This window comes from Talpa occidentalis, unplaced genomic scaffold, assembly GCF_014898055.3.
Source record: "Talpa occidentalis isolate TD23 unplaced genomic scaffold, MPIMG_talOcc4v2.1 talOcc4.2, whole genome shotgun sequence".
Classification (NCBI taxonomy): domain Eukaryota; kingdom Metazoa; phylum Chordata; class Mammalia; order Eulipotyphla; family Talpidae; genus Talpa; species Talpa occidentalis.
The window spans coordinates 133388187-133413542 of NW_023602073.1; the positions used below are offsets into that span (position 1 = coordinate 133388187).

Sequence of the window (25356 nt, forward strand, 5' to 3'; positions counted from 1 at the left end):
TGCCAGCCTCCCGCGCCCCCCTCCCCCCACCTCTGCCTGCCATGTACCCGGTACGAGGGCTCCAGGACGCCTCCTTCACCCCTCTGCTTGGGTCATAGAGATCCTGCTCTGTCCCTTCTTGCACAGAGCAATTCTTTTTCTTAGATATAACACTGTGCTTATTTTTCACATGAAAATAATGGAATTTATTCTTTCATTTCCTGCCCTGTTGTAGGGTAAGGTAAAAGTATCAGGCTTTTCTGCCCTCCCACCATTAGGAACCCTGCTGTCCTGAATGCACGCCTGATGGCGGGCACCTGCAGCAGGGTGTGGGCATATGTAGATGGGATTCACCTGGGCTAAGACTGGGCTTTTTAAGGGCAGCGTTACGGAGACGCCAGCAGAGGCAGAGAGAAGCAGAAGCAGAGAGAAGCAGAATGAATGGGAGAGAAGAGAGCAGAACCACGAGAGAAGCAGAGACCGCCAGAGAACGCTGGAGAGCCCAGACAGTGAAGACTTGCTGGGGCTGGCAGGCCTCCCAGCTGCCCGGTAACCCTGCCCAGTGTACCTGGTGAATCCCAATAAATGCCTGCAAAAGCCACCGAGGGCTCCAGGACTCTCTCCCTCCTTTACCCCATCTGCTGGATCAGAAAATCTGCTCTGTCTTCCTGCCCCTTACACCTGTTCCCCTTACCCTCATGGAAGACCCTAAGCAAACTACTTTGGTTCACAGTCTCTTTCCTTGGAAACAGTGAGGACAGCAACCCCATGCATTGCTGCCCCCACCCTCCCCTACTGCACCTGAGTCTGCAGGATTGTCTCTTGTTCCTTTAGCACCTGGGCCTGTAGTTTCCATTCTGCTGCCTGGCTCAGCAGCTGTGAGAAGAGAGAATGCATGGAAAGACAGTCAAATTGTCTTTTTTTTTTAATTAATTTTATCTCTTGAGTTTTATTTCAAAAGACTAAATGCTAAAAACAAAAGCAAACCTGACCATTACATGTGGCTTGCATATATGCGATGTTTTATAAATTAGAATTCTACCACTATTCCCAACCACTCCAGTTTAGACTGTATTGGCAGAAAACAATCTATTGGAAAGAAAGAACTAAAAAAAATTCATCTGACAATATTGGAAAATACAATGTACAAGTTGACAAAAAAGGAAGATTTTAGAAAGTTGACTAATATGTGAAGATTGTGTAGCAACAAATTGTTTAAAAGATATTTAAGATTTGATTGTAATGTGTATACAACTTAATAACTTGCTAATTAACTTAAGTAATGTTTGGAAACTGTGTAAAGAATCTAAGAAAGCCAAGAGAAGTAGTCTAAAAGTTGGTCCTAATGGACCAACTTCTAGAAGCTTCTGGCAATCCTGCCCAAACATCATTTGGCCTCTGAGGACAAAGCAAGTCTTTGAACATCTCCAGGCATCCCACCTGTTGTCACTGCAGTGCCTTACTATTAGACCCAAAGCTTTTTGTACCAGACCACTATTCTCCAGGGTGGCATGGACTGGAATTTCCAGGGAGCACACTGGAAGGCACTGCCCTCTTCAAGAACATGAGGTAGGAAGCACAGGTAGGTTGATTTAACAGATTGATCATAAGCCTACAAAGTCACGCAATTTGAGCCTTCCTTACCTCCCCAACTTCAGTTTGAACCCTTCTCCCACTGGGTCAATATCCTCATGCTTCCCTAGCTTTCTCCTATTTTTTTTCAAAGATTTATTTATTTTTATACAAGAGCTGGGCTACAGGCCAGAAGCACAGGAGGGTGAGAGAATTCACCAGAAACAGAGCAGGATGACTGAAGAAATATACTGCTGAGGGGAGCAGTGGGCGTGACAGGAGAGGTCTGCCACACCATGTGGGATTCTCGCCAGCCAGCGGGGATCGAACCCTCACTACAGAGGCTGTGGAGAGCTTCACAGCGCGTCGCTCAACCCGCTGCGCCACTGGGGAGGCCCCTCTCCTATTTTTGGAAGACAGTAGGCCAGTCCCAGCATCAGGACCTCTGTCACTGCTGCAGACCTCCTCCCTGCCTCCTTCTTATGAGGCGGGCTGGGCCCCAGCATCCAGGGTAAAGAAGCTCCCCTCCCTCTCTCCCTTCCTTGCTCATTTCCCTGGTAGTACTTTATATTAACCAAAGTTATCCTTTCTCAACTTGTTTGCTTGTTTATAGCCTGTCTCCTCCCAGTTGGGCCTCCGTGCTGCCACATGGCCTTCCTGGTCTTGTTCACTGCTGTTCCCAGCACCTGGGATCACATGCAGCATGTGACAGGCACTTAGAAAGGTTTGTTGATGAATAAGTAGGCTCTGTAAACAATGGGTGGGTACAGTGCCTCCTACTGGGTTGGCCAATTTAGTTTTCCAGGGAAGCTCAGGATCTCTCTTTACCAGTCTAATGCTCTGTGACCTTAATCAAAACAATGTTCCCAGGGCTCTCTGACCCCGTGGCAGACAGAAAGCACACCAACTCAAAGGATAAGTACATATTCCTTTTCGCGTGCGTGTCGTTCCTCAGCTTCTTTCATCATTTCTTGCGCCTCCTCAAGTTTTGCATCCACCAGCTTCTGCTGCAGTTCTCTGTGCTTAAATATTTTGTCCAGATGCTAAGGGAAAATAAAGTACAGACATCAAGTTTGATATAGTACTGGTGCTAAAAATGGAAAATAAAAAGGTAATATTCACATAAACACATTCTCTGGGTTTTAAGATGTTAAAAAAGCAGGGAATAAATCCATTGGCTTCCCTTATATAAAATGTGTACAATTTTTAACATGTAATAATATTTATATAAAATAATTATTTTATATTATTTCATTTAAAAATATGTAAAAACTGTAAATTCCTAAAGTTGTTGCATTTTATACAAGACAAACATAGCTGGAAAAGGTGAAGAGGCCAGTGTTCAGCAATGTCCTTATCAAAGGTCCCAAAGTTATTTTTCTAAATTTGGTAACTATTAAACCTGATGGTACTTATATGCAAGACAGGACAGGCAGTGATGTATATTGCAAGGGCTACAGTACTACCACTCGGTATTTTAGGTCTTTCTATAAATATAAAACCACTTTTAATCACAACATTAAGGCAGTTGCTCATGAGGAAAGCCCCTCCCTTCTTGCCTCAAGGGTTGTGAGGAAGCACTTGGGTACCCCTGTGATCTGAATCTAGGACCGAGGCAGGAGCCCCCTGACTTCATTTCTGTTGCTCAGGTGGGCAGGTCAAGGCCAAGGGTCATAGATAAATCAATATGCAAATGTTTGACTGCCTCCACCGTGTCTTTGGATCTCTCTACTCTTAGTGCCTCAGTATGGAGAGTTTCTTGTTCACCGGGAGGACCCTGGGCAAGATGGTGTGGTGAACTCTATCCTGAAGGCTTATCCTAAGAATATAAAATTAGTGTATGAGACCATTACTACCTGAGATCTCTCTGGAGAATATGGACATTTTCTTTTTTGCTCTTTCCCTTTTAGCTTGAAGCTCCACATAGGAACAGGATTTTTCTTTGTGACAAGATACAGTGGTAGCCTGCCATTCTGGCTCATGTGAGGCATTTCTCAATTCACCTAGCAGCTGCAACCATGTACGACTGGCTCAGCCTTTTTCCTGATCAAATCTCCTCTTGATCAAATCTTATCAACAGAACTACTTTGACTGTGTTTGGTTACATTTGAAGGTAGAGATTGAGAGGGCATCTGGAGTCTTAAAAACATATTAAATATGAAAATATAATTTTGGAAAAAAATCAAAGACCTTTATAGTTCACCTCGTTTAAACAATTGGAAGCAAAACTCCATTGACTTTTGCGATTGTGGGTAAGTGATTTAATGTCATTTCCCCTACTTTCCACCTACATAGTGGGAATAATATTATTATCAAGTGCATAAGATCGCTGAGACAATTAAATGACATACTATGTAAAAGTACAGTACTTAGCACATTCTACAAACCAAGCACTGAATAAATCATTCCATTAATATCATAACACTATCAATTGCTATTAATATTGCCTTGCAGTGTATATAAAATATAGACCCTAATTAAGATGACAGGGTGAGTCGTAAGAGGAAGTGTGTGAGATATTTTCTGGCTATTAAGACAGGGTTTTTAAAAAGCTTAGAAAGGCTATTTTCAAGGATAACTCCTTGGAACCTGTGACTTTCTGTGTCCTGCCTTTGCTTTGTAGTGATTCTAGTTCTGAAGAAATCCCGTATGACTTTCAGCCAGGTATTTTGCAATCCCATCTGTTTCTGTTTGGCAAGTTAAAAGAAATCCAAACTAAATATTAATCAATGGAGAGGGCTGATCATAACTTTCCTATTAAGCAAGTTTCCCACCTTTGCCACCCAGACCTGGGTCTCTCAGACCCTACTTCTGAGTTGTTTGATGTGATTCTTACCTCCTCCCTGAGCTCGTACTGATCGATGATGCTCTTCAGTTTCTCTGCGAGTTCTGTGTTCTCCTGACACAGCTTCATGTTGCGCTCACTCTGCTGCTCAATCTGGGCCTGGATATCTGTCAGGGTGTTCTGGAAATGACTTGTGATCTCCTTCCTCTTCTCTTCCTCCTCACGTGCCCGCTGAAGGGTTTCCTCCTGTCATTAAGAGCAAAATATTTTGCTAAGCTGGTATATATGCCCCTGGGGTTAGAGAACTCAGGTGAGTCAATCAAAGGAGATGAGTGAGCAGGGTAAGTAGGATATATTTTTTTCTCAGTCTTCTAGTGCTAATGTTGCTCAGCCCCATATAAATGTATGAGCAAAGGTTTCAGTGTGAATACGTGGTCACTCAGAGCAGGTGCAGTGCAGGCCTTGAATTTGAGAGTCGTTGATGAATAGGCTTGTTTCAAAGATGACGGGTTTCCTGCTAAATGAACAAACTGTAGTGATCTCTAACAAAAATGTAGTCATATAGATCTAATCTCTTGGCCATGGCCTGAAAAATCACCACTAGATTTTACTAATGGATGAGACAGATCATGTGTTCCTTTGATTTGATACAGAAAGAAGAACACTATACCTTATATTTCTCTATTTAGAAGTTTGGCATATTAACCATTAATTGCATTACCAGTTTCATAAATATAAGTGATCACAATGTAAATTTTCTTTTAGTAAGAACAACTTATTAAAAAGCTTTAAAAAGTAACTAAAATAGTTATAGATTGATTTCAGCAATTCAGAATATAAAAGGAAATATTTGAAAATATGCTGGATATTTTATTTCTGAAAAAACAATCATCCCATGTGTCATATAGGATAATTGAACTGTTCAATGTAAATTTTAAATCTGAAAGCATATTAAGTTTCAAATCTACTTTAACTGGAAAACAAAACATCTTAATTTCCCCTTCTTTTGCTTTGTTAACATTTAAGAATTGGAAATTAACTTTTATATCATTTCTTTTCTCCATGCTACTAAATCAAAACTCTTCCTTCATTACTAACTTCTAACAATGTGCCCAAATTTCCTCCATATTTATAGAGACTTGTTTGCTTTGTGATTATTCCTCTCATTATTTTAGAATAAAAGGATTTAATCTTGCTACATCATACCAAAGATAGAAACACTGCTGACAAGTGATACAGACATTTTCGGATTCCTTTCATTTCTGATTAATTGTTATTATGAAAGCTTGCCTCACTGTTGGCAAGTAAAATTACACTGCCTTTGGTTGCCTACCACGATCAAATTATGTAACAGGGTTTTATAAAAGAAACAGTGATTTAAAAAGAAGTAATTTTGCAGATCTTTATTATGATGGTAGAATAATGTGATCAAAATAAAAACTGATGCTGAAAATATATGTTCTGAAAATGTTTCAATTTATCATTAGAAATCCTCTTTCTGCTATAATATTAGCATATTTCCTGTTATCTAACTCTTGATATCAGAATCATAGTTTATTCATGGTATAAATAATTATTGAACAACAACTTCTTAGAGATATTGTAGAAGATATCTATACTTCCTAATCTGAAGAAATGTTCAGAATCATTTAGATATGATATTGTTTCCCTGAACTTTGCTAACACTTACTCTCTGTACTTCACTAAAAATGACTATTGCCATTTGTTAAAAGTAAATGAAATTCATATAATAGTGATTATCTCTTATTGTTTCTGATTGGCTTAGAAGTCAACAAGGTTCCAGTCAAAGAATCAAATACCATGATTTGAATACCATTTGTCTTTATTCCATCCATGAATGAATAATAAATGAAAGAAATATCGCATGCTTCTTGGCAAGTTTATTTATTTTTTTTACTGGCATCTGACTATGGAAGGAAGGTGTAGATGTTGGGATGGCATTAAACACATGTCAAACAATCATAGCACCCAAAGCACCCAATCCTGGCCCCAAAATGGCATTTTATATTATTTTCAATGAGAGAAAAATAAATCTATGAAAATTTTATAAATTTTGAGTCCTTTGACAATGAATTTACAATCATTTGAATAGTGTTAGAAATAAATACGTTCCTTATTGAGCCCATTATTCAAATTTTTAACAACGCAAATAAGATTGAGGGACAGCATCTAATATAACAAGAGAACAAATTTTTTGAGCATCTGTGCATCTTAGAAGTGGTGCTGTATCTGGCATATAACCCACAGGTATTTAATGAAAGTTTATTTAAAGAATCAATGTGTTATTAATTTATATACAGACATGAGGAGCTTGGCCAAGATGATTTATATAGTCCTTTCCACATTAAAATTCTGTGATATTATAGCAAATGCTACTTATTCCTTTACTAAAATTGTTTTTCCTGAGACACTTATTCATCTCCTTCTGGACAGTTCTTTGTTAATATAGTTTGAAGTTGGTATTTATTGCTTCAGATATATGTAGTATTTTGTTGAAATAAACCCATGTCTCATACCTTTATTGGACTTTTCTAAGTTATCCTAAATTGTGAGGTTTTGTGAAACTTTTTATACCTTGAAGGATGAGTTTTGATACAGAATAGTAAAAGTTAAAATTTATGATGCTGGAAAGAACATAAATACCCATTCTCTTCTGTATTTTCCCAAGCTCCAAGCCCATAGCTTTTTAGGTTCAGACATACTTAAGGTGTTTCACAAATACCTGAGTGAGTGTTTTACACTCACTCTTTTACACATTACAACTATAGACTCTGGACAATATGCAAGAAATAACCAGAGACATTGGAGGGTAAACAAAATCAGGAAGATTCTGGAGGGAAATTGATACCTATAAAAAAAGGAATGGTATATTGTGGTTTCCTATTTTTTACAGCTTTTGCTTCGAGGGAAGACTATACCAGGAATGGAAGGAAGGTACATGGGGTGGGTTAAACTGTAATAGAAAACCTGAAGGTTAGTCCTTTCTGGCCTGAAGCATAATAGTACAGGGTTCTAAACAACCACAGCATTTGAAAAGTGAAGAAATATTCCAAAGAAAGAGAAAGTCAAAAAGAAGGAGCCCTAAATTTTGCGAGCAAGTTTTGCCCAAATCTTGACTTGACATATGAAGAATCGAGAAACTGTGATCCGTTCTCAAAGAATAGGAAGAGACCTATTACATAACCACTAGATGGACAAATAGCAGACAAAATTGTTAAAACAGATATTGTATCTGTGCTCAGTTATATAAAGGAAAATATTCTCTCTATGAATGAAAAAATAGGAACTCTCTGGAAAAAGTAATTTAAAAGGATCAAATGGAAGTGCTGGTATTAAGTATTACAAACTCAAAATTTAATAATCACTTGGAGCAGAATGGAGATGACAAGAAAGAGTTAGTGAACATGAAGGTAAACTAATATAATCTAATGTAAAGAGAAAAAACACCAGTGAAGAACAAGAAGGCCACTCAAACACCTGGGGGACAATATCAAAAGGCCTAACATGCATGGAGTTAGAATCTGAGAGGGAAATGGGAGAGAGAAAGGGGCAGAAAAAATATTTGAAGACATAGTGGCTGAAACTTTCCCAATTTGCTGAAAGATAAAAATTACAGGTATAAGAAGCATGCCAAATCCCAAATAGGTTAATTATTAAGAAAATTATGTTTGTGTAGCAAGCAATCAAAGTTCTGAAAAACAAAGATCAATAGAAAAACCTTAAAGGTAACCAGAGTTAAATGACATATCTGATACAGAGAGAAAACAATTCAAATTATTGTTCATTTTCACCAGAAATTATGGAGGCCAGAATACAGAATCTATAAAAGGCTGAGAAAAAGAATGAAAAAATTCCTTGTCAACCCAGAATTCTATATCATTGTATCCCCTACAATGATAAAAGCAAAATAAAGATATCTTAAAGATGAAAAAATGAGTAAAAGAACTGATTTCCAGCAGACCTGTACTGTAAGAAATACTAAAGGAAGTTTTTCTGGTTGAAGTGAATGACATCACACAGAAACTTTGAAGGTGCAGAAGGAAAACAATCCACCAAAAATGTTAAATAAAAAATATATAGCTTTTCATTTAATTTTAAAAGAATAAATGTGATTATTTCAGGTAAAAATCATTGCCTCGTGGGTTTTATAAGTATATGTAAATTAATACATATAACAATTACAGTTTTAAGTTAGAAGGGAGTAAATGGATCTATTTTGTTTCACATATTATGTACAACGGTATAGTTCTAATTCCAGATAGACTATGAAAAGTTAAGAAATGCATATTATAATCTAGACCAACCACTAAAAATGCAAAGTTATAATTAAAAAAGAAATAAAACAGAATTTAAAAAAGCATTCAAATCTAAAAAGAACAAATGAGCAGAAAACATGTGATACATAGTGAATAAATGACAAAATGATAAACATATATCTGACTACATCAATAATTACATTATTTAGTAATATGCTTGTACTCTATAAGGCAGATATTGTAAGAATGAAAAGAATCAAGGTCCAACTGTATACTGTCTAGAACAGATGCACTTTAATATGTAAAGACCCAGGTTTAAATAAGTAGATGGAAAGAGATGTACAGATATTCCTGCTTTTCACAGGTTTGCGTTTTGCCACTTCACTTTTATGAAAAACCTTTTTAGTCTGTACCTGTTTGCAGTATCCACAAGTAATCCAAAAAGGATTATTAGCTTTCATAACAAAAGGCAAAATGCAAACATGACTTCAGCATTTGTTTTGCAGTAGCTGCTATAGAGACAGCACTCAGCAGTGAGAGTGGCCCCGATAAGCTCCTTCCCACTGGAACTATAGTAAGCATTTTCAGTATCAAGTGGAAGTTGATGAAGATGATGCTGAAGAGGCCTTAGCATCCCATGACCAAGAACTGATGGATAAAGAGATGATGCAATTGCAAGGGGAAAGGATATGAATCAAAACTGAACTTAATAGTCAACCGTCTGAAAGTGAAGTTATCCAGGAACTGAGCCTGAAGCCCTTGCATGAGATTTTCACTACAATAGACAGTGTGCAATGACTGCAGAAAAGTACGACTTTGGTTTTGAAAAGGCATGTAGGTTTCAGGCAGGTTTGTAGGATGTTTTGAGTGCCTATAAAGAACTGTATGGTATAAAGATGTGTGAGGATAAGCAGTCAAACATACTGTCATATTTTATACTAATAATAGCAGATGACAAATCTGACCTGCAACATTGAGGGGGGCAGCTAGAAAAGAAGGGGTAGGTGTCAGCTACTGCTTACCCTGATGGATTCAGACAAAGATGAGATGTTTATATCTGACCAGCTTCCTCTCCTTCCTGCACCCTCGTCTCTTTGCCTTCCCACCATCCCAACCTACAAAGACTTAACCTAACACTTCATCACACCTGTCAGCTTTCCAATGTGTTTGCTGTCTTCCTACTTTAGGCAAGAGAAACTATACTGTACATACATTATTTCTACTTTCTACAGACTGTGTATGTATCACATCATTCCTGCTTTTACTATATGCTAGTTATTTTAGGTTTTATGTATGATTTGGTATGATTTGGTAGGTTAGTTTTTGCATATGGGAATGCTAAAATTTTTTCCATATAAATTAATGGTAATTGCATCTTCTCTTTATGCTATCTGGGCTTAAATAAGGTTTCACAGGAACTGTCTACTTTTGGATTACAGGGAATCTTGCACAGTGGAAGTAAAAGTAAGAGAATAATTATAGTGATATCAGATAATATAGAAATAAAGATAAAAAGTATTACTGATGGACATTTCATAGTCAGTCAATTCATCAAGAAGACATAATAATTATAAATGTGTACACATGTAATATCAAAGCTTCAAACTATGTGAAGCAAAAATTGACATAATTAAAAAGAGAAGCAGACAATTTTCAATCACACTAGGGTATTTTTAGCATCTGTTCCTCAACAATTGATAAAATGAGACAAAAATTATATAAATGTAGAGTTAGTTTTTACTCACACAAAATTCCTAACATGGGAAAAACAGGCATTCTTTCTAAATGCACACTATGTGTTCATCAGGATAAAAAAATACAATGAAAAAAATTGAGGAGCACTTCTAAATAATCCATATGCAAAAATAATCAGAAGGGAAATTAGAAAATATTTTGAATTTGCATCCTGATTTTCATACACAAAATATGGATGACCTTGGATAACTGGTTTGGATTGTGAGTCTCGCTTTCTTCATCAGTAAAATGTGTAGGTGTAATTACAGAATCTCCTACCACTTGTATTATTCTGACTTTGAGTGCAACCCAAAGAGACTAAGCCAAAACATTCCACTCTTTAAATTTCTTTGTTAATAAATCATCCAACTATACTTAAGTATTATCTACTTACTATATAACACCTCTGAAAGCCAGATTTATGGAAGCTTAGAGAGCTATTATTGGCACACACATCTTGAGTTGGGGTGATCTAACCTGGGTTTCTGATGGCCCCCAGTGCAACTATTGAAGAAATCCCAGAAGCCCGTGACTTGTTTGTGTAATCCGAGAGGGCGAGTTGATCACATTGGCCTTCCATTTCTCACACATCATAACACAGTTTGGCATTTGAAGAGCCATCATGCTCTTCTATTTTTCTGCCTGACTCCAATGAACAAGCTAAGCAATGATTGTCATCTATTTCTTAAAGAATCTTCTTTTAAACATGTGTAATCACAATAATCACTGGTGCCTAATTTATTATTGTCTAAAACTTTAGGATCTTCAGCTGGAAGAGGGACTGTGAGCACATGCAGTATTATGTTGGAGAGTCCTGAGTCTTGCTTCACTGAATGGTGCTAGTGTCTGAGAAAGCACATTATCCACACAGTTAGAGGTTTATGTTGTAATTAATGAAGCCCATGCAGACTGAATGAAGTGATCAGTCTATTATTTTTAGATTGAATAACTAAGTCTGAAGAACTTCAGTGTTTTTTCAAGTAGCTTTTTTCTTCGATGACTATTGACATTTTGGCACTTAATCTTACTTTATTGTGTCAATGAGCTTTGTGTCGGTTTATGTGATGCTATGTACATTTCACTATAATGCTAAAAAATACTGAATTTTTTTCAATTTGCATTTTGAAGAGTAGAAGGAAAGCCTACCTTAAAAAACAGAAATGAACTTGGCATAATACAAAGTAAGGGGAAGGGCCCATGTTTCGCTAAGGATCCGCTTTGTGTCAGGCACCTTACATAGGTTACCTCATTTAATTTTCCCCCAGCCACACAATAAAGTATGTATAATCCCCATTTTACAGATGAGGACACAGGCCAGGCAGGTACAATAATATATGGAAGGTCACAAGCAAGCACGTGGCAGACTAGCCTTTATATATGTCTTTATATATATAAATATATATATTTACATCATTGTTCATTTATAAGATTTATTTTTTTTATTTATGCATACAAGAGATGGGGTACAGGCCAAAGATGCAGGGGGTGAGAGGATTCACCAGAGACAGAGTGGGGAACAGAACAGGCAGACTGACCGAAGTACACTGCTGAGGGGAGCAGCGGGTGAGGCAGGAGAGGTCTGCTGCGCCATGTGGGTTGCTCCCTGGGTGGGGCTGAGGAGGGATAGAACTTGTGCTGCAGAGGCTGCCAATTGCTTCATAGTGCGGTGCTTAACCCCTTGTTTCACCAGGGAGGCCCCCATTGTTCTTTTTTTTTTTTTTGTGGGACCCTCACCGGTGGTGGGGAACAAACTGGTGCTGCAGGGGCTGCGGGCAGCCTCAAAGTCCAGCTCAATCAATCGCTCAACCCCTGGGCCACCAGGTGAGGCCCCTATTGTTCATTTTTAAACAATGTTTACTTTTTTTTATCCCCTCCCCCGCCCCAGGTATATACTCCATGGAATTTCCTTCACCAATTCACCCGTGCACCATCTCACAGTCCCCTATGCTCCTCTCTCTCCCCCTCTGATCCCTCTCCCTCCTCCTCCCCTGCAAATCAAAACGACATTGAGATCCCACCTTACCTCAGTAACAACAGCACATATCAAAAACAAACAAACAAACAAACAAAAAACTAGCAGCAACAGATGTTGGCAAGGAGGTGGTGAAAAAGGAACTCTCCTACACTGCTGGTGGGAGTGCAAACTGGTCCAACCACCATGGAAAGCTGTGTGGAGATTCCTCAGTCTACTAAAATGGAGCTACCATATGACCCAGCAGGCTAGCCTTTGAATCCCTTTTTCTGCTAAAACACACTTTTTCCGGGAGGAGGGAAGCCTGGGGCCAGGAGGCATGCAAGGGAGTGTGTGACTCTTGACCTTTGAGCCTCCTACCTTCAGGGTCTTATTGTGCCTTTGCAGCTCCCGGCACAGACTCTCCAGCTTGCTCCGAGCCAGGACAGCTCTGCTGTGTTCACTTTGTAACTGGTCTTTTTCTTTTTGGATTTGTACCTGTCTCTTCTGGAGGAGTTTTAGCTTCTTTTGCTCAGTGCGATGTTCATCCAGCTAGACGTGAGGGTGCAAATGTGGGGAAAAAAAGTGGGAGAAATGTCTTTTGAGTTAGAATAGGAGCAAAAAAGGAAAGTCCTAAAGATCATTCTTTGGTTGTTTGGAAACATTTTTTTTATGCTATTATCATGGTCTCTGGAAAATAAACTTCACAATTATTCCTTTGGCAGTACTTGTAGATACAGCTGTTAGAGCTGTATTAATAGATTTTTCCTTATTAATAGATTTTTCCTTATTAATGGAGTTTTCCTTATTAGTAGTAGTCTTGATCTTTTCTTTTTCTGATCTTCTTGGAGGATGGGTGTGGTAGAAAGAGCTTTATTTTTCTCAAGTCTATCTAATGATGCTGGTCAATGATGCTGGTCTCAGAATCTGTAACCTGCCAGAATTTGTGATTATCCATCCATCAACAGTTTGTCTGCTTGGTTTACATTTAATTCTCATAATTCTTTCTCAAAACATGCTTATAGCAACTATTTTTTAAAAATGGGGAAAAGAAAAGCAGTCTCCTGGTTACAGATGATGAAATCAGTGGGTTGTAGGAAAAGGGGAGCAAGTACCCCTTAATTACTTAAGCCTGGATGACTTGACACCGAAGTTTCAGAAATGGCTGTAGCACAAGGCCAAGGCACTGAGGAATGCTCAAGCTCTGGGTAGGTAGGGTAAGATGCAGAACAGCAAAACATAGGACACTCAGTTAAATTTGAATTTTAAATAATTTTTTAGTAAAAGTATATCCAAAGTATTATATAGGACATGCTTTTAGGGGAAGAAATGTGTTTCCTAAAATTCAAGTATCACTGGGTAGTGTGTCCTGTTATTTGTGAAATTTGGCAACATATTTATGGAATTCGAGTCTAGGTAGGGGGAGTTTGAGGATCAGCCTCCCGGGTTGATCCTGAAGCCACCAGCGGTGAGCCCACTCTAGAAGTGTGGGTCTCAGACTGACAAGCAGTGGGGCCATAGCTCTCTGGAGGCACTTCCTCTCTGGACTCAGTGCCTGAAGGTGCTTTAGCCAGGGAGGTCCTCAACCTAGTAATGGCCTTGTTGGCAGGGAGCTCATGGGGCTTCCGGACCCCATTCATTCCTGTTGTTTCACAGAGCCTGATGCAAGTGGATACATACACTGCAGAAGTTGGCTGTGTGACTCAGTTTCCCTCTCTTGAAAAAAACCACCTTTATTTTCTCTGAATTAGATGGGCAGGACTGTTGTACTTCCTTTAATTTACATCTTATTTTACTCTTTTCCGCCCTCCCTCCTGTCACATTGAAATGCAACATAAACCCTTGCCAGATTAAACTGGGAAGAGTCGCACTTGATATTTAATCTTCATACTATGAACTCTTTTTACTTATTAGTAAGAATTAGCCTCAGAAAAATCTAGGCCCATATTACTATAAATATCAGTTGAAATGAATATCCTTTTTGAGGTTCAATTGGAAAATTGTACTTTAGGTTTTTTACTCTAATCTGCTATCCATAGGACAGATTGGGTCCTGTCATTTTGCACCATTTCATAGCTAGAAGTAAAACTTCTCATGCTCATATTTAGACTTTAAATGACCTATTGCCTCTTCTTGGAAGTTGTATTTTGTTGTTGTTGCTATTATGATTTACACTTTACCTTCTGAAACATATTAAAGCATATGTCAGGTAGCTCAACTTTAGTACTATTGTCATGTTGGGTCAGGGGAGTCTTTGTAGAAGGTCTGTCCTATGCATTGTAGGCTGTTTGGCAGCATCTCTGGTCTCTAGTAATATCCCCCAATTTTTGCACCTAAAATATCTCCAGAGAGACATTACCTATGGTCCCATATTGGCAAAACTGGCCTGTTTGGGGAGCACTGCACTAGGTGGCTTTTTCTGAGTGCCTGGAGGGTGATTCCCTACATGGATTTCATAAATTGGAAGAGATGATTTGTGTTTGCTCAATGACCAGTCAATGTTTTAGTTTTATTGCAAGACCATACACATTTAAAATTTAGCTAGGTCTGTCTTGGTTGGCTCTAAATAAAAATGCTAACTCTCTGACAATTTTTTTCAGAGTGTGGCTAATTTTGTTAAATACTTCAGACTTCTGTGAATGCATATGGGGTTTCCTAATGAATGTAAGCAAACATATTGCCACTGAGTCAACTGCAGCCAAATGTTGGCGTTGCGGTTTAATAATGTACCCAGACACTGTTCTTCTGTACAATTATAACAGGCATATAGGATTTTTATCTGCAATTTCTCTAGTTCTTGCTCTCTCTTTTACTGTTATGTTAAAAAAGTGAAATTAATGCCAAGCACTAAATTAGTACAGTTGTAGCGATGGTCTAACTACATTAAAATTTAGAAAATTTGAAAAAACTTTCTTCCCTGGTCATTTTTTCATTTTAGTCATAAAGTAGCCTTACTTATTAATTAACTTATCCTTGTTTATTAATGAATACACTGGTAGATAATATTACAGAATTTAGAATCTTTAAATATGAGTAAGCTAGAGTGGTAATTTGATTCACAGAGTTGAATTTGATGATTTATTTTATGTTAACACATATTTTAGGTACTGTCTACACTAATATCCAAATTAGTGAGCATGGAAATGGGTGTTGGTCTCCAAGTGAAAGACTGAAATTCTTCATAATTTTTCCTTTCTGAAAAGGAAATGTAATAGGTTTTGGAGGGGGTGGTGGTCAATTTTCTCCTATTTATTTTTTTTAGAACAATCTTTCGGGCTTTCAAGTTTACTATAGGACATGATACAAATGCCAAAGTATAGCAAGAAGGCTTGAACTGAGTGGGACCTAGGTAAAAATAACCTCTGTGGGTCTTGCTTGATGAGGAGAATGAGTGGGTGCAGGAAGTTTCTTGAGACCAGGGGGAACAGTTCTGACTTGTGAAGAAAATCTCAAAAGTGAAGAAGTGATTCTTCCCTGGGGTATTGCTGTGAGGCTGAAACACTGTCTAGAAATGGCTTCCTGCGCTGGTCTCAATGCTTCCCAGCCCCACCAAGTACAGAACATGTGCTAGAATCTGAACATGAATGACCTTGGTGTGAGTAGGTAAATTGAAAGGCAAAGGGAAAATAATGAAAATAGCAATGATGGACAGCTGAGAATAGGGGCCAAATTTTGGGGGGAAATATTATTTTTGACAGCTAATATTTTGTGGTATGGAAATTATTCATAGATTGTTAATAGCCAAGGATAAATAAGTTGTAGGAAAATGGGTGTATTAAATTTTGCTTTCAAATTTTACTATTCCTTTGGAAAGCAATATGGGCATTTAAAAAAAAAGCATTCATGCTGTTTGATTTAGTGATCCCATTTTGGAACTTTCCCTAAGATCATAAAAAAGCATAAGCAACAAATCTAATGCACGATGATGTTCATTGTAACAGTGTTTGGTAAAATAGATAGTGGAAGGAATGGAAATGTTTCCAAATTAGAGTACTAGTAGATAAGGCCATTTAATAGAAAGTGACATAACTTTTACAAAATGTAATTATGAAGACTAAAAATTACATTAGCAAATGTCTCTTACATGAGCACCCCCCCCAAAAAAAAAAAGAAAAACGAAAAACAAAATACCAGACACTGAATTGTTGTATGTGTTTTGTGATGGTTAATATAATAAAATGTAGCTCTGTATTCCTAGCAGAACTGGAAAGGCAGATGGATAAAACAAAGTTTGTGCTTTAGATGATGGAAGTAGATTTTTTTTTTGTTTGTTGTATTCAGCATTCTTATATCATCATGACGTGTTTATGTGATTAAAAAATAATTAAAAAACATTGTTGGCAGAGTTAAGCAATTCGTCACTCAAGATTTCAGAGTTTTTCTGGGCCTGTTGCAGGGACAATGCAATATAACAGGGTGCCTGAAAGTAAAAGGAAGAAAGGAAAGAACAAATGGGGGTTAAAGAATTAAGCTTAGAGCAGAAAAACAAAGAAAACAAGTTACTCATGAAGCTCTACTCCATCAAGACGGAGATGCCACCGGGAAATTGAAGGGTTTCAGGGCCTGCAGCATATTCAGTGTTGGAGAACCTCTTTAAGGAAACAGTTAAGAGAATGAAGTTCAGGGTCTGGGAGGCACCCCAGACAGTGAGAGACAGTGACTCTTGAACTTCTTCAGCTGCACGGTAAGTCCTTGGGGGCAGTTTAACCTGTCCCCTGTATGTGTGTTTGTGTACTTAAGTTTCATTTTCCTGTCACTGCATCTTCAAAGGAAATAAGCAAATAAAATGTTTAAAGAAAAAAAGCAGAAATGAAAGAGCAGTGATAAGCTTCATTGGAGAGGATGCTGTGTCTCGGCTGCCGGTCTCAGCCACTTGCCCACGACTGAGAGGTCGCTCTTTTAGCAAGTGCTGTGAGGCCCCTGGACAGGGATGCCGCCTCATTGAGCTCTCCCTTTTTCCCCCCCGCAACTGGCTAATTCTAGGACTACCAGCAAGGGGCCAATCCCATTCATGGATTCTCCGCTGTCTGGGAATGGCTTCCCTTTTGCCTAGAGGCTCTAATTTACTGGGGGACTGTATGGGGAGGACCCAGCACTGAGCACAAAAGCAAACCACATCAGGCATGCTGCAACCAAGTGGAGGGGAGAAGACTGTGGATCAAAGAGAATGAATAAATCAATGATAAATAAGTCAACCAGACCAAATTAGAGTGTGCCATGAAGTGAGGGGGGAGAACTCAACCCTCTGCTTTCTCCAGGGGACCCCTCAGCAATTCTGGAAGAGGAACTGAATGAGAGCTTGCTTTCTATTAAGTGTATTTCTGTTTAATCTCATAGCCAAAAAGAACTTTAAAATGTCCACAATTGTCAATTATCTATAATTTCTCTCCCGCCCCCCGCCAAATTGTGAAGATGGAATAAACTCCAACTCTTTCTTCCTTTTGCTGATATTTCTCAGCTTTTCTATTTCCTTTTAAAAATTTTACTGTTATGAATTCTAGTTTTGGCCTGTCTCAGGTAACCAGTCATGGTCCATAATGATGTACCTGAAAAACGAACAGCCTCTAATCACAGTCTGAAGCTCCCTGAAAAAAAGATAGCTAATCAAATAGCTTACCAATTCAGCGTACTTCTTGAATAAAAAGTCAAACTTTTCTTCAGGTGTTTGCAACTTGCTCAGATTTTGCATTAGCAGGTTGGCTTCTTTGCCTTAAAGAAAAACAATCACAACAATATTTTAAAAATAAGTGTTGAACTTGACACCAGATGATAAAGATTGGAATCTCAGATTGTCTACTTGCTATTATTCCGACTTGATCAAACCACTTAACCCACCTGAACCTCAGATATAATTTATTTTCCATAAGAAGGGAGGGCCCTACCTGACAGAGTAAGTGAGGATTAGCCCATGATAGATTCTCAGTAAGTATCCACTAAGAGTAATCCTCAAATTTGCAGGCTAAAAGTCCATTTTTAGTACTCTTCTAAATAGTTTAAGTATTCCAGTATTTTTCATATATTTTAGAAATGCTCAAAAGAATCAAAAACTGTGACTGAAAGAATAAACCATCCACTTCCAAAAATCGATCAGTTTCTGACTACAATGAAACAGCCAACATTGACACATGAAGTTGCTAGATTCTCAGCCTAAAGCAAAGAAACTTGACAGTTTAGTCTGCCTGTTGGGAAGGGGTGATTGCTGTACTTCCAGTATCTTTTATCTTGATTTGGGAACCAATTCTGTTATTTTCGTGCATGAGTTCATTCTATAAGATTTGGGTGGAAATAAATCCAATCATATTTCCTACTAAGCACAGAATAAAATCAATAGAGAGAAAACACACCAATCAAGGAAGGCTTTTCCACAGGCCTTCCATGAGGTAGCTCAGACTTCCCTGGCCTTCCTTGCTCCCACCCAGGCCTTAGTCTCTGCGGCAGTTTCATTTTCTATTCAGTTGGAGTTGGTGTTACGTTTTAAAACTCATCTGCTCGTGGTTATTTAAAGGTGAACATCAGATACTTTCTTTCCCCATTGCACTTCCTTTTGTCTTTTCCAGCTCAAACAGCCCAGTTTGGTACCTAGAACCCTTGTCTTTAAGTGGCAATTGGGTTGAGTGCGCAGAGGGGAGAGTAGGGCCTTGAGGCCTGCGAGTACGCTGACTGCTGACTGCACCTTTTCACAAAGTCTGATCAAGACAGAACAGTTTTCCAATCCTTACCTGTCTGTATTACTCACTCTGTCTAATTAAGTAGGAAGGTCAAGCCACATAGTACATCCTTTTTCCCAATAAAAATCTAATTAGGAATACTAACTTTCACAAAACAAGGCATTTCTCCTGTTCTGGAATATTTGCTTTTCATCCTGGAGAGGCAGCTATATCATGCAATTAGGGTTCCAGATGAAATGCAAGACCTGGACACACTTGTACTAGAGAATTGTGCACTGTTCAACTAAATTCAAATTTCCCTGGCCACCCTGAGTTTTTATTTGCTAAATCTGATCATTCTAGTGGCATCAAGGAATTTTGTTTAGAAGGAACTTCAAAGGCTATCCAAATGGTTAATTTTATAGATGAAGAATCTAAGGCTCAGGGAAGTCTGAAGGTACATAATTTGCACTGGCGGAGCCACAGCTTGTATCCAAGATTTGTCTACTTGTTCTAAATCACTAAATCCCATGTGGAATTTTGGTGCCAGGGAAACCTCGAGAAATAAAAGACTTTCTTTGAAAAAAAAAAAAAAGAAAAAGAGTGACCTCATTCCTAACAGCTGGTTTTGTCCTTCTTTGCCCACTGAGTCAACTCAGATTAGAGGCTTGGTCTCATTTAGGGGAGAAGATAGGAGTGTGTGGTTCCCTCCAATTACCATCTGTTATAACTGCTGTCTCTGATCCGCTAATCACTGAGGCCCACGCCCCCGGACAGGTGCTGTGTGTTACTTCTCTAGCAGCTGGGCTGCATCAATCAGGACCTCCCTCTCCCCTGGCTCCAGTCTGCCCAGTCTGCTGGAGGTATCCACAGGAAGACTACCGTTCTGAGTAAGTGTCTTGATCAGATTTGGCTCAGGAACCAACGGATTTGGCCCTTGGTGGATGGTTAAGAAAGGTCAGTAATAAGGGAACAAAACCAAACCACATGTGTGTTAGTATCATGAAAAGCAAATGAGCACTGTTCTGAAGACAAGTTTGTGATCAACTGACAGGTCTGACTTGCACCTGTGACACTTAGCCTATCCAAGGTGCCTCTTAGGGAGAGCACCCACATGCAAAACCGCTGCACGGCTCATGTTGGGGAGCTAGAAATGCTTGAGTGTGTCCAAGGGGTCACTTTTTTTTACCCACATAGAGTATCTTCTCTTCCTTTTTTTAATCAGTTTTTTTTTTTAATCATTATACTCACTGAAATCTCTTCCTGCTCTAATATTTTGTTATTTGTATAGCAGGTTAACATTTAGTATATTTTTGATTTTTTCCTTGTACTACAAAACACTGAATGCCTTGGAGACAGACCTATGCACGTGTGGACTCCATGCCTGTGAGGCATCAGAGAGCTCAAGTGTCAGATCACGGCTTCCACAATCTGATTATTTCAAAATTACCCAGAATGCCTAGCCCCTTCCAGACTTACCAGTTTCGAATCTGTACATATAAAACCATCCCTATATTAGTGTTTTTAAAATACAGATTCCACTATCTCTGCTTTGAACAATTTCCCTTTCATTCAATGATTCATCCTTATAAAAGATATTTATTGAGGACCTAGCTTGTGTCATCTGTTGTTCTAGGCACTTTGTTTCTAATGATGGTTAAATACAGAGATAAAAAGATGCCTTTAACAAAAGAGCTAATGGGAGAGATAAACATCATCAAATAATCAGAGATATAAATTTATCCTCTCAAATGATGATAAATGCCAGAAAGGAAAGATATATGGTACCATAGAAACACAACAGACTTCATCAAAGGTGGGGTTAAGAATATACTACTTGAGTAGTATATTAAGTGAGTTAGGATGAGTTAAGTGTCCTAGGGCTGAGATGGGAATGAGTAGGGGTGTTTAGGTAGAGGAGATCAGAATGACGAGCCATTAGGCAGCAGTGGTGGTGATGACCGGGGAGACTGCTCATTCACGAAGAGGATATTGTGGTGTACAGTGACGGGCGATAAAGCAGGAGAAACTGGTTTGGTTAGACGATTGGCACCTGAAAAACTGGTATTAAGAATTTTGGTCTTTGTCCTAAGAGCAATGGGAAACACTGAGTTCAGAGGGTAGGTGGGCAATGTGTTAATAAGTTCACTTTAGCACTTCTGAGAGGCAGCAACTAAGACAAGTATAACAAAAGATAATCTAGGCAAACCTAAAGGAATCTGTTGCAATAATCCAAACGTGAGATGTGGCTTCTGGTAAAGGAGGATGTGCTTCTCTTAAGCACCAAGAAAAATCATATATATTAGAACAAAGCTACTTGCCTAATCCTTTTAGGATTTTCTTCTCCAATTTTTGCTCTTTATTGCTGGCAGGCTCTTTGGCTGTGGGGGACTCTCCAGAAGCCATGGGTTCTCTCTCGCTCTCTTCAGCAATCTCCTCACAGTCCCTGTCCTCATTGTCCAGCGGGTCTGGGTGCTCAGGCTGCTCCTTGGGCTCGGTGCAGACCTGCCCTGCTGTGCTGGCAGCTGACCCGTATGTGCTGATGATGTCCTCCAGACGTCGATCCAACTCCTCAGAGACGTCACAAGCTGCCTGTTCAGGCTGCATTCCTGCCTCCTTTTCTGGTGGCTGCCCAGGGGTGGAGGGATCCCGACCATTGTGCTTCTCCAGACCATTTTGACGGGGTGATGAGGAACTGTCCTCTGGAGGAGGTGTTGACTGTGCTTCCCCCGAGAGCTGGACAGAGTGATTGTTCTCCATACTGGGAGCAGTGTCTAGTGGTAAACACAGGTTTCTTGTCATTAGCTCAAATACTGTAAATGATAGGGATATTCCCAAGTACCACTGAGTTATTACAGCTTGTAACAGAATGAATATACTATCACAAACCACTGATATTACAATTAGGTAAGTAGGGATGGTAGATAGCTATTTTTTCAAATCAAGTGACACTTTTTGCCTGTATTTGATTTTGGTCTCTGAATCAGGATAATATCTGCTATTGACAATAACAGAGTAATTCAAGATGTTTGTCAAAATGCTAGTCATTTTGCTTAGAATAGTCCATTTTTGTTACTATTTTTCTCTATAATTCTATGTAGATTTATACTCATTGGAAGTGCATGTATGTATACATTTGGTATATTTCAATGTAAAAGTGTTAGTTTTTTGCAAATATTTAATGCAAAAAAAATTTAACACAAGAACCATTGAACTTACTAAAATTATTCATGGCCAAACATTATTAAACTATTTTACTCTGTAGATCAAGATTTAATTAATATAAATACATTGATGCAAATGAATTATTATATTGGGTAGAGGAGATACTTTCTTGCTTTTTTGGTATTTCCCTTTTCCAAGATGAGTACCACATGATTACTAATTAGCAAAACTTTTTTCTGAGGTTCAAATTAGCATCATTTTTGAAATGAGACAAAGAATGAGTGAAGCATAAAGTAGCAAATGAAGCATAGTGATGCTCTTAATGATAATTCCTTGAATTTCTATAATACATTTTTGCTCTTGTATAAAAACCTACTTTCTTAGAAACAGATTACAGTTTTCTTAGTCAAGAAAGTGTACAATAACGTAATCATTTTTAAGAAATAGCAATATTTCATGATCAGGGAGGAAATGAACTAAGAAAAAATCCAGATGTAGTATCATTCTGGGAAATATGGAATGAGGAATAAGTGGCATCAAGACTCCAGGGTTTCTAGCTATGACCATTTCTAGGGTGGAAATAGATTTGGCTGAAGCTTTTAAGTTATGGTACAGTTTCTTTGTAAATGAGTTTTACTGGAACTACTGTGTTGTGTAGCTAAAAAACATGGCAGGCTACTAATAACACATAAGGTTTGCTGGTGTGGAGATGTTGAAAGTGAAAACAAAAATAGACTCCTCCATGCACTGCACAGCTTCCTCCTCCCATTCTCGTGGCAGGCAGAATTGAGTGCTAGAATGTCACTGAGAATGGAAAATTCAGCACACAGACCTTGCCACCCACTTGTGTTCCTCACCAAGTACTCGTTAACTTTGAAGGAAGCCCTTTTTCTCTTACCCATTTTAATTCACCAAGTTTATTATCAAATGAAGCAGTAAACAGCTTCATTGTCTTTTTCATTGGCTGGAATTTCTTTATCCTGACCTCTACTTGTTGGGCACACTCATCTATATATATCTGACGCCCCTCCATGAACTCTGAGAAAGACACATGACACCTGCTGTCCAGCCAGAAGTTATTTTAAGCTCTTCTAAAAGGAGCCATGGCATTTAGCGCTTCATCCTTGAAAATCAAGGGAAGAGAATACTTTTTAAATCAAATTGAAAACACTGGTTTAAATTCATCTGTGGGTTTTAAAGTGTCAGGTAGGTTTCTTAGGTTGAACTGAAATCAAAAGTAAACCAAACTTCAAAGCAATGAATATAAAACTGTCCCTAGGAGTTTTAGTGTGGTTAGTTCAAAGCAAGTGTTTTGTTTGTATTTGATTTCATTTTCATTCATCAGAAGCCATAATTAATGATGTTTTTTATGTTAATTGTATGGCTGTCCTTTAAACTCATGTTCCATATTTACTTTAAAACAGTATAACACTGTCATTGTAAACCACAGGACAGCTGAATTCCAAAAGTAACCTTAAGATAAATCAACAAGAAGAACAAAACAAAGTCCAAGAACTCTATCACTTTGAGATTGTCCTTTTCTATATTAAATAATTTTACAACAAGAAATTATTTCTAAATTGTATCTTCTAGAAAATCTAATGCCTATTTTTCTCTTCCTCTAAGAAAGAATTTTTCACTTGGATTGGCAGTCCCACTGGGTTATCACACACACATCTCCCTTCCTGAGCAACACATTTTAATTATAAATAAAACAATGGGAAGTTCTTCAAGAGCTCACTGGCAATCCCAAAGTTGCAAGTTTTGAACACTACAAACCGCACCCTGCATCCCCTCACTGGGCTTCGGGGAGTGTTTGTCATACTTACCAGAAGGCAAGGAGCTAAGCAGAAAGAGAAAGGAGAGGAAAGAAGCAGCAAAAAAAGCTATTCAGAGCTGCAGCGACAACAGGAGACAGGCAGGCGACTGTGTTCTTACCAGGGAGAGAGAAACTAAACACACACACACACACACACACACACACACACACACACACACACATGCACCCCGGCAGCAGGAGGGGGGGAGGAAAAGGAACATCCTATGACATAGCAAGGGAGAAACTCAAGCTTCAGTGCTGGCTCCTAGCAAATGACTTAGAGAGAAGAGAAGCAGCAGCTCCATCTTACCAGACCGGCCTGCCTGCCTTCCTCCCTCCTTCCTTCTTTCCTTCTCTTTCAAATACATTTTTTATTGAACTGCTATTATTTTATTTTTTTAAAGATTTATTTATTTATACATATAAGAATTGGGGTACAGGCCAGATGTGTGGGAGGGTGCGAGGATTCACCAGAGACAGAGCGGGGAACAGAACAGGCAGACCGACGAAATACACTGCTGAGGGGAGCAACAGGCGGGTGAGGCAGAAGAGGTCTGCTGCACCATGTGGGTATCTCCCTGTCCAGCTGGGATCAAACCTGAGCTGCAGTGGCTGCAGACAGCTTCACAGCGCGGTACTCAACCGCCTGCGCTACCGGGGAGGCCCTGAATTGCTATTATTTTACATCCTTGTTTATTTTTTTTACCACAAAGACTTCTCCCCTCAGATATGGTCACCCCAGTTCTCCCACCACGAAATCACCCATCATCCTCCACCACAGTCCCTTGGGCTTACCCCCCACTTTTTTCTCCCTTCCCCTTCTCACTGCCCTCGGCTCCTGCATGCTTCAGATCTATGGCCAACTTTCAAGTATTGGTTTTAAGGTTTGTCTTTGATCCTTTGTTTGGTTTTTTTATACACAAAATATAAGTGCAATCATCCGGTATTTATCTTTTTCCTTCTGGATTATTTTACTTAGGATAAAGGATTATCAGACTCTTGATTTGTCCTTTAAAAAATTTTAAATTCTCATTACATGGTCCCTTTGCTAGAGGAAATTTTCATGATTGTTGTATGGGGGCAGAAATCAGCTTTTCTGATTTCTTAGTTTATTTCCAATGTATTCTACGATTCATCTTCTCCCCGTCCCCCTAAGGCTAGCCTGATTAGTATCAGGTTTCTTATAGGAATCATGGAACAAGACAAACAATGACATACCAAAAAGAAGATAGTAGAACCACTTCAACTCTGATGTCATTGTTTGGTTTATTCATAGAATTTGAACTAAAGATGTTGAGAGCTCTTTATCTTGGGGTTAGTGCTGTCTTCGTGGGACTTCACACCACCTGCATGTTCACAGTGATTGGTGTGATCTAAGACCCCACGTCTTACTCAGGTAGCAGTACTAGCGCCCCAGGTAAGCCCTT

At 38.8% G+C, this 25356-nt stretch overlaps 1 protein-coding gene across 1 annotated transcript in view; it reads right to left on the bottom strand.

The window, feature by feature from the left end:
* Positions 1-23998, bottom strand: part of TXLNB (taxilin beta) — a 31637-nt gene extending 7639 nt beyond the window's left edge. Inside the window, exons 1-7 of the mRNA XM_037518786.2 lie at positions 23940-23998; positions 21267-21719; positions 17916-18007; positions 12680-12850; positions 4388-4582; positions 2475-2594; positions 781-855 (exon numbers count right to left, since the gene is read on the bottom strand). Of these exons, the coding sequence (XP_037374683.1) occupies positions 781-855; positions 2475-2594; positions 4388-4582; positions 12680-12850; positions 17916-18007; positions 21267-21705 (1092 nt within the window). The 5' untranslated portion in view covers positions 21706-21719; positions 23940-23998. The remainder of the gene's footprint in view (positions 1-780; positions 856-2474; positions 2595-4387; positions 4583-12679; positions 12851-17915; positions 18008-21266; positions 21720-23939) is intronic.
* Between the last annotated feature and the right edge of the window lie 1358 nt (positions 23999-25356).